Source organism: Oncorhynchus masou, chromosome 4 (assembly GCF_036934945.1).
Source record: "Oncorhynchus masou masou isolate Uvic2021 chromosome 4, UVic_Omas_1.1, whole genome shotgun sequence".
NCBI lineage: Eukaryota > Metazoa > Chordata > Actinopteri > Salmoniformes > Salmonidae > Oncorhynchus > Oncorhynchus masou.
The window spans coordinates 4,946,670-4,957,147 of record NC_088215.1 but is presented as its reverse complement, the minus strand read 5'-3'; the positions used below and the strand labels follow the sequence as shown (position 1 = coordinate 4,957,147).

General features: G+C 44.4%; 1 protein-coding gene across 1 annotated transcript; it reads left to right on the top strand.

Moving 5' to 3' along the window:
- Positions 1-1,349: 1,349 nt before the first annotated feature.
- LOC135522008 (cysteine-rich protein 2-binding protein-like) lies at positions 1,350-10,022 on the top strand. Its single transcript, XM_064947876.1, has 11 exons — positions 1,350-1,552; positions 2,313-2,598; positions 2,957-3,078; positions 3,372-3,493; positions 3,732-3,913; positions 4,295-4,720; positions 5,030-5,637; positions 5,858-5,991; positions 6,497-6,672; positions 8,070-8,260; positions 9,148-10,022. Exons 2-11 carry the CDS (start codon positions 2,340-2,342, stop codon positions 9,319-9,321), a joined length of 2,394 nt encoding a protein of 797 aa, XP_064803948.1. The 5' UTR covers positions 1,350-1,552; positions 2,313-2,339; the 3' UTR covers positions 9,322-10,022.
- The last annotated feature ends 456 nt before the right edge of the window (positions 10,023-10,478 follow it).

Genomic DNA, 10,478 nt, shown 5'->3' with positions numbered 1-10,478 from the left:
AGTTGCAGAGGGAGATGTTTAGTCCCAGGATCCTTAGCTTAGTGATGAGCTTTGAGGGCACTATGGTGTTGAACACTGAGCTGTAGTCAATTAATAGCATTCTGACATAGGTGTTCCATTTGTCCAGGTGGGAAAGGGAAGTGGAGTGCAATAGAGACTGCATCATCTGTGGATCGGTTTGGGCGGTATGCAAATTGGAGCGGGTCTAGGGTTTCTGGGATAATGGTGATGATGTGAGCAATGACCAGCCTTTCAAAGCACTTCATGGCTACAGACGTGAGTGCTACAGGTCGGTAGTCATTTAGGCAGGTTACCTTAGTGTTCTTGGGCACAGGCACTATGGTGGTCTGCTTAAAACATGTTGGTATTACAGACTCGGACAGGGATAGGTTGAAAATGTCAGCGAAGACACTTGCTAGTTGGTCAGTGCATGCTCGCAGTACACGCCCTGGTAATCTAACTGGCCCTGCGGCCTTGTGAATGTTGACCTGTCTAAAGGTCTTACTCACATCGGCTGCGGAGAGCGTGATCACACAGTCTTCTGGTACAGCTGGTGCTCTCATGAATGTTTCAGCGTTATTTGCCTCGAAGTGAGCATAGAAGTAGTTTAGCTCGTCCGGTAGGCTCGTGTCACTGGGCAGCTCTCGGCTGTGCTTCCCTTTGTACTCTGTAATGGTTTGCAGGCCTTGCCACATTCGACAAGCGTCAGAGCCGGTGTAATACGACTCGATCTTAGTCCTGTAATGACGCTTTGCCCATTTGATGGTTCATAGGAGCACATAGTGGGATTTCTTATAAGCTTCCGGGTTAGTCCCGCTCTTTGAAAGCGACAGCTCTAGCCTTTAGCTCAGTGCGGATGTTTCCTGTAATCCATGGCTTCTGGTTGGGGTATGTACGTACGGTCACTGAGGGGACGACGTCATCGATGATGTGCTTATTGATGAAGCTAATGACAGATGTGGTGTACTCCTCAATGCCATTGCAAGAAACCCGGGAACATATTAGAGTCTGTGCTGGCAAAACAGTCCTGTAGCTTAGCATCTGCTTCATCTGACCACTTTTTTATTGATCTAGTCACCGGTGCTTCCTGCTTTAGTTTTTGCTTGTAAGCAGGAATCAGGAGGATGGAATTATAGTCAGATTTGCCAAATGGAGGGCGAGCTTTGTTTGCATCTAATTTAGCCACTTATATTTTAGACTTTAAACACGTTTTGTATGTTTTACTTCGTGTTTTATGTCCAGAATATTTGCTAATTATTACTACTATGAATTGCATAATAGTTTACATCGATTAGTTCTACTGTCTCCGGAGTCGGTACCCTGCTCGGTACTCTACTCCACAGCCTAAACTCATCGACACATTTTTGAGATGTCCTGTGCTGTGCTAACGTTATTCAACTCCCAGTTTAGCAATTTTCTGTGTCTCCAAACTACATGCAATACCAGATAGCTAGCTATGTATACAACCACTAAAGTTGTACTAGGCGTTTCTGAGATACTTACGGTGAGCACCGTTGCAGGAGTGCATCTCAAGCAAAACTGTGACCAAGAGGTAAAACAATTAGCTCGCCTGCGGACCAGCTCAATGACTGTATGCTTCAATTCCCAGATAACGTTAGCTATCTAGCCATGTGTCTTAGTATGGTACAGTGTTTCCCATGCAAAAGTCCGTTGCAACTTAGCTAGCTACAATGAGAAAGTTGTCTGGAAGAAACATTACCTTTTGCTTAGCCTCTGTATGCTTTTCTGCTAGCAGACAGCTAACGGTAGCTTGCTAGCCACAGCACATCTAGCCATAATTTTAGACAGAGTAGAGAGAGAATCTTCGAGTGCTCGAGAAACAAATTCTGACCAAGGACCTCAAGGCAGAGCACGACAGGAGAGAAGCAGGGCAGTAGGGCTCCGACCAACCACAGGCATAACAACAACTACTTTGACAACAGCCTTCACAATTGTTATGTAGCGACATGTTCGTGTTAAAATATTGATACAGCGATGTAGTACACCATAGTTTTCTTTCAAACTGGGCTGGGCTGTCTTTGTGCAAATGAGCACCCATGCCTTTTACAATAGACATATTTGTAGATTCTTTGGCCAATGATTTATCAGTTACAGGTTTGGAGAAAAAGTAAACTAGCTGACACTGCAGAAGTCATTGCCACCCTTCTGGATAGCTATTGATTGTCACTGGTTTTGAAATACATGTAGGTCTATGCGTAGCATGCAGTTAGTTCCCTAAAGGTAGACTATACATAGTGTTTAGTTAGGTAGTAGGTAATGTTATGTCCTTACACAATTATGACTCTGCACAGGATTAGAGTGTCTGACTCCACCTGGTGATGATGGAAAGTGGTGGTGAGCAGAGGGGCCAAGTGGAAGATGAGGCCATGTGCACCTCTGCCTCGGAGGGACTGGAGGAAGGTGAGGTGGAGGGTGAGACGCTGCTCATTGTGGAGTCGGAAGACCAAGCCTCGGTGGATCTCTCGCACGACCAGAGCGGTGACTCGCTCAACAGCGATCTGGGGGAGGATGCCGAGGGTGGCTGGAACGAGGACATGGCCTTCTACTGCGACAAGTGCCACAAGTGGATCCCCATCGGTGAGAGGAAGGCCAGGCAGCCCCTGGGGGTGCACCGAAAGCAGGGAGGGAGAGCGACCTCTCCCTGTGACGGGGCGTCGTTCTTTCTCAATATCACATAACAATAGCAAATCACAACAAATTGGACAGAGTATATTTTGCGCAGTTATTTCCTCAGTAATTTCAGTGGGGTTGGCCTTATCTGTCCATCCATAAATTTTAAAATGGGCTGCTGCTTTTCTCTATAAATTTGCACAAGTCAATTTTTGGATGTCATGTCCTGTTGCACCGTACATGCTTTTAAAATAAAGAATGAGAATGAAATGAACAGAATGCCTTGTCTCTTAGCGGTCTTTTTATTCTCATCCCCACCATTCAGCTCAGCTGCACGGAGAGCAACCCAGCTACCTGAAAGGAGACAACTTCTTTAAGTTCACCTGCTATGACTGTACAGAAGATGTCAAGGAGACCTTTGAGAGGATGAGACTCACCTGGCAACAGGTATATGTGCCACAATGTTTACAATAAAGGACTGATTTGTAGTGCAGCTTACGTAAGATAATAAGAACATGAACAGGGTCAAAAGAGGAACGCCTTAATAAAAACATATGGGGCAAGATCCTTATCTACAGTATGAACAAGTATAAAATTGCAAAGTATGGTGTATTGCTGTAGACTTTTTCAGTGATTATATTTGTTCTGGGCAACAGCACTCTGAAATGAGTACTGAACGAATGTCATATTTAATTTTCCTGGTTTCATTGCAGTTCGGTGTGTTTTCTGTTTTATTTCAGGTGGTTATGTTGGCCATGTACAACCTTTCTTTGGAGGGCACGGGGCGTCAAGGCTACTTTAGATGGAAAGAGGACATCTGTGCCTTTATTGGGAGACACTGGACCTTCCTACTGGGCACCAGGTTAGAAAGAGAACAACATTCATTTGGTTGTCAGTTGGTAAGGTTTTGATAAGTTTGCATACAACCCTAAAAATTTAAACAGAAAACCTGATAATCGTTCAGTCAATTATCAGAATATCAAGAGCGGACAGATTTGGAACTTGACCCAACCTTTGTGTAAAGAAGAGCTGTGTTTTAATTATTCTTTTTAAGTCTAGTATTTTGTAAACGGTTAGTGTTTTTGACTTTTCACCTGCAGAAAGAAGACTTCCACATGGTGGAGCACGGTGGCGGGCTGTTTGTCGGTGGGGAGCCCCATGTTCTTCCGCTCAGGGGCCCAGGAGTTTGGCGAGCCGGGCTGGTGGAAGCTGGTACAGAACCGTCCACCCACCCTGCGCCCAGATGGAGACAAGTCCTCGGTGGCCTCCCTAAAATCTAAAGGTGAACTGCAGAACACTCATAAATAACCTTAAGTTTTCACATTTTCAGACACAACCAAAGGAATATTTTGTGATAAAGAAATTATAATAACGTCAGTGTGTTAAATAGACTTATTTAGGAAAAGTCAAGGGAGGATATGACTTAAAAAATGACAGGGATAAATTCACACTTATATTGTTAGAGGTAGTTAACCCTAAACAGTTTGCAGAATTGTGCAAAGTCTGTTGTGTGAATCAATTATATGTTTGTGAGGGATAACCAGCTACTGTTGTATAAAATTAATTCACCCCTCCAGGCGACTGTACATGCATGTGTTTTTGATTGAGCATTTAGCCCTTTTTGTTTAACAATTTGCTTAGCTGGCGTTTGTTACTTTCTCAGCTGCCTCCAAGCCAACCCTGGACCCCATCATCACGGTGGAAGGCTTACGGAAGCGCGTGGGCCGGAATCCGGTGGAAAGCGCCATGCAGCTGAAAGAAAAGCGCTCACGCACCCACGAGGCTAAGGACATCCGGCGGGCGCAGAAGGAGGCGGCGGGGTACATGGATCACAGCGCCTCCTCCACGGCTGTCAAGTTCAGCGGCCGTGGTGGCGGGCGGAGACCCGACTTGGTCCTGGAGAAAGGCGAGGTGGTGGACTTCTCCTCAATGAGCTCATCGGACCGAACGCCACTCACCAGCCCCTCGCCGTCGCCCTCTCCGGATTTCTCTGCACCCGGCACTCCCGCCTCCCACTCAGCCACGCCCAGTCTGCTGTCGGAGGCTGACCTCATCCCTGACGTCATGCCACCGATGGCGCTCTTTCACGGTAAGAAGTCGGGGTCCCCTTGATCTTGGAGTTTTTAGTCTCGATAGAAAAGGCAAGATGAGAAATGGTGTCTGATAGCATTTAATGCCACAATGAACGTCAACAAAAAAACGTCAACAATTAAGCAATATTCCAAGTTGCATTCCATGCCACTATCAATTGATTTCTATGATATACAGTATCTGTCTGTAGTGCTATAGGAATGAATGACTCAAAAGTGGTATTTAATTAGTTGAAATTATCAGTGAATGGCTGGAAATCTCACAGAATGTATCGTTAATATTTCCCTTTTATGATTTGAAACTAAAGATGACGAGGAGCTGGACGGCGAAGGCGTCATCGATCCCGGCATCGAGTACATCCCCTCACCCAGTATGTCCCTGGGCACTGGCGCCCTTGTCGTTCGCAAGAAGCTGCGGTCTGGGGTGGCAGTGGCGCACATCAAGCAGGAAGCAGAGAGTGACGACGAGGAGGGCCGCGGCCAGGATGATGAAGACGACGAGAGGCGGGGGCGCGGCGAAGGCCAATCCAATGTGGTCAGGGGGGTGCGGGGTGGCGGGGAGAGGAGGAGGGGGGCCTTAACAGAGAAGGGGAAGGGTTCCCCCCCTTCAGAGCCCCAGTTTGCCCCCCTCAGCCTGTATGAGGAGCGTGTGCTGCTGCGGCGCCTGGAGGCTTGTCCGCAAGCGCTGGCGGTGACTGCGCAGGCCAAGCGGCTGCACAGGAAGCTACTGGTGAGGAAGGCCAAGCGCCAGAGAGGGCTCCCCCTGCTGGACATCGACCAGGTGGTCAGCGCCACCCTCAGTCTGGTGGGAGGGTTGTACGGGTCCCAGGAGGGGGGACAGGGCTGCTACGAGGGCTCCGGCGCGGGGAAGTACCGCACCACCAGCCAGGACCTCCGAATCCTCGACCGCTTCCAGGTACACCTTCACTACCACAAGCACAATGTCAAATTTGTGCACAGATCACACACACATACACAAATGTATGCACTCTGTACTGTTGGTCGCTTTGGATAAAAACTCTGCTATGTGACATTTATGATTAAATTCCGATTTGTTATGAGTGGTCACGAACGAGAGGAATGGTTTGAATATTTGCTTAAATCACACGTCTATGGAATGCATTTGATCCCTTTAGACAACGGTGTCCAGCAGAAGAGGGTACCACCAGCCCACAGTGTCCTTCTGGCACCGCCTCATGGGCTCCGACGCCAGCGTAGACCAAGGCATCAAGAGCCCGTACACCTCCCGCACCCTCAAACCCTTCATAAGGTATGCCACACGCCCTTACCTCCTTCATGAGGCACACCACATGCAGCCTTTATACCCCTAATATGGTAAGAGACATTTGTGACCAACTGACCTATGACATTAACCTGTAATTAAACTCTGATACTCAAGGTGAGGTATAACAATCACAGAATGGAAGGAATCAATATTATTGTGGCTCAATTCATGCCATTTTATCTGTTACGTGCAGTATGTAGCCCTCCTGAACGTGGCCAATATCTTTGTTACATTCAGATTGAAATAAATTGTGAAGAATAGTCATTCCTCTCTGACACATAAATTAAGAAATCATGTTGGCTCTTTTCATGGCATTTATTTTCTCTCCCATCTCCTTGGTTACATTCACTAGACACCAAATCGAAAAAAATGGACTGAAACAGAGAATGACTATTTGAACTTCTCCAATAAGAAACTCTCGTTTTGGTTGCGAAATGTTTTCCATTGCAAAACATTTTGCTATGGTGTGCATTAATGAATCCATCACCAGGAGGGACTATGAGAACAAGCCTATGAAGCTGAAGCTGTTGGCGGAGATCCTTGCCTACCCCCACAGGAAGGACCCCTGCTGGGTCACCAAGCCAGAGGCCCCCATCGACTACTGTTACGTCAGGCCCAACCACATCCCCTCTGTTAACTCCATGTGCCACGACATCTTCTGGCCAGGTCAAATCAAATTTATTTGTCACATACACATGGTTAGCAGATGTTAATGCGAGTGTAGTGAAATTCTTGTGCGTCTAGTTCCGACAATGCAGTAATAACCAACGAGTAATCTACCCTAACAATTCCAAAACTACTATCTTATACACACAAGTGTAAAGGAATAAAGAATATGTACATAAAGATATATGAATGAGTGATGGTACAGAACGGCATAGGCAAGATGCAGTAGATGGTATCGAGTACAGTATATACATATGAGATGAGTAATGTAGGGTATGTAAACAAAGTGGCATATTTTAAAGTGGCTAGTGATACATGTATTACATAAAGATGCAGTAGATGATATAGAGTACAGTATATACATATGAGATGAGTAATGTAGGGTATGTAAACATTATATTAAGTAGCATTGTTTAAAGTGGCTTGTGATATATTTTACATCAATTCCCATTATTAAAGTGGCTGGAGTTGAGTCAGTGTGTTGGCAGAAGCCACTCAATGTTAGTGGTGGCTGTTTAACAGTCTGATGGCCTTGAAATAGAAGCTGTTTTTCAGTCTCTCGGTCCCTGCTTTGATGCACCTGTACTGACCTCGCCTTCTGGATGATAGGAGACTGAACAGGGCCATACTAGTGTAAAGGAATAAAGAATATGTACATAAAGATATATGAATGAGTGATGGTACAGAACGGCATAGGCAAGATGCAGTAGATGGTATCGAGTACAGTATATACATATGAGATGAGTAATGTAGGGTATGTAAACAAAGTGGCATATTTTAAAGTGGCTAGTGATACATGTATTACATAAAGATGCAGTAGATGATATAGAGTACAGTATATACATATGAGATGAGTAATGTAGGGTATGTAAACATTATATTAAGTAGCATTGTTTAAAGTGGCTTGTGATATATTTTACATCAATTCCCATTATTAAAGTGGCTGGAGTTGAGTCAGTGTGTTGGCAGAAGCCACTCAATGTTAGTGGTGGCTGTTTAACAGTCTGATGGCCTTGAAATAGAAGCTGTTTTTCAGTCTCTCGGTCCCTGCTTTGATGCACCTGTACTGACCTCGCCTTCTGGATGATAGGAGACTGAACAGGGCCATACTATCACATTTGTATTTTTCTTGATCATTTTTACATGTAAGACTGGGAACGTAAAAGGGACATTTAAGATGTTCCAGACCTAAAACGTATGCTAGTGTCGAGTTATATTCCAGGCCATCCGTTGTGTAGATCCAGCTATATGCCTCAATTCCAAATGAATGGAAAAGATGAGTACCATCTAATTTCCTGATTTTAGTCCGTGCTTATCTTTTCCATTAATTTGGGGTTGAGGCATATTTCCCTCAGTTTTAGATTGATGGCTGATTTTCTCTCTGGCTCTCCTATCAGGTGTGGATCTCTCTGAGTGTCTCCAGTACCCAGACTTCAGCGTAGTGGTCCTTTATAAGAAGGTGGTGATCGGCTTTGGGTTCATGGTGCCGGATGTTAAGTACAACGAGGCCTACATCTCCTTCCTGCTGGTGCATCCCGAGTGGAGGAGGGCTGGGATCGCTACATTCATGATCTACCATCTCATTCAGGTATGGTAATAAAATCATAATAATGATTATAAAAACAACAATACTACAGTTTCAAGCAGCAATGAAAGGGGCACTATACTAGCGTCTGCATAAAGTGGTTAAGTGCAGCTTTAACAGTCTCTAAGCCACATTGTATATAGCCATATTGCCATCATATACACGTCATTGTAAGACACTGAGTGTACAAAACATTAGGAACACCTGCACTTTCTATGACAGACTGACCAGTTGAAAGCTATGATCCCTTAGGGATGTCACCTGTTAAATCTACTTCAATCAGTGTAGATGAAGAGGAGGAGACCGGTTAAAGAATAATTTTTAAGCCTTGAGACAATTACGACATTGATTGTGTATGTGTGCCATTCAGAGGATGAATGGGCAAGACAAAAAATGTAAGTGCCTTTGAACGGAGTATGGTAGTAGGTGCCAGGCGCACCGATTTGAGTCTGTCAAGAACTGCAATGCTGCTGGGTTTTTCACACTCAACAGTTTCCCATGTGTGTGTCAAGGATGGTCCACCACCCGAAGGACATACAGGCAACTTGACACAACATTGAACCATTGAAGTCGACATGGGCCAGCATCCCTGTGGAACACTTTCAACACCTCGAAGAGTCCATGCCCTGACAAATTGAGGTTGTTCTGAGGGCAAAAGGGGGTGCAACTCAATTTTAGGAAAGTGTTTTGTACACTGTGTAAAGTCACTGTACTGGCAGTTAGTGCTTTTTAGACCAGGAACTAACTTGACCCTACGGCTACATTAGAATTAGTCGAGTCAGCTAGAAATAACTATAAATAAATAACCATGAAAGTCACTTAAATTGTTTGGATCGATCTACAACAGCACAGGTTAAGTGGTTGAAAGCAAGGTTCTCTTTCCCCCACAGACCTGCATGGGAAAAGACGTCACTCTACACGTCTCGGCCAGTAACCCCGCCATGCTCCTATACCAGAAGTTTGGCTTCAAGACTGAGGAGTACATATTGGACTTTTACGACAAATACTACCCACTGGACAGCAAGGAGTGCCGACACGCCTTCTTCCTGCGGCTACGGCGGTGAGACAGGAAACGGGACAGGCCAGTATTCAGGCCATAGAAATATAATTACTAGAATGGACATTCCCATGTAAGTTAACGTTCCATTGGTGAACTGGTATCCATATTGAGTGTACTCGTCAAATTGTCGTTGTCTGTGGAGCTTTGTCTGTTGTAGTGTTTATATTTCTATGCAGGCAACCAGTCAGAAGAAGGAAAAAATACATCCGGAAATGCCTGTGCTATTCAGTGTATCCATTTTATGTTACACCGTTTCTTTGTGGTCATTATATTTGTGAGAACCTATGGTGAGGTAGGTGTATTTTTGTTGATCCACAAAAGAGACTGAAGGACGGTATTTTGTAATTTTGTACACTTACATTTCTGAATAATTCTGCAGTCCAAATGGCAATTATATAAAGAAAAAATCACTCACATTGCAAATTCTGTCTTCATTTGCTTGCTGGAATATAATGTACAGTGAGATCCAAAAGTATTTGGACAGTGACAAATTCTTTGTTGTTTTGGTTCTGTACTCCAGCACTTTGGATTTGAAATGATACAATGACTGAGGTTAAAGTGTAGACTGTCAGCTTTAATTTGAGGTTATTGTCATCCATATTGGGTGAACCGTGTAGAAATTACAGTACAAATTTTACTCCATAATACTAACGCAATTGACAGTGAAAAGGATGCCTGTACAGAATAAAAAAGTATACTGCAAAAAATGTGGCAAAGCAATACATTTGTTTGTCCTGAATACAAAGTATTACGATTGGGGCAAATCCAATACAAAACATGACTGAGTAGCACTCTCCATATTTTTAAGCATAATGGTGGCTGCATCATGTTATGGGTATGCTTGTTATCATTACAGACTGGGGAGTTTCAAGGAAGAAAAAAAATGGACTGAAGCTAAAGGTAAAATCCTAGAGGAAAAACTTGGTTCGGTCTGCTTTCCACCAGACACTGGGAGATGAATTTACCTTTCAGGACAATAAGCTAAAACACAAGACCAAATCTACACTGAAGTTGCATACCAAGAAGAGAGTGACTGTTCCTGAACGACAAGAGTTACAGTTTTGACTTAAATATGCTTGAAAATCTATGGCAAACCTTGAAAATGGTTGTCTTGCAGTGACCAACAACCAATTTAACAGAGCTTGAAGACTTCTATAAAGA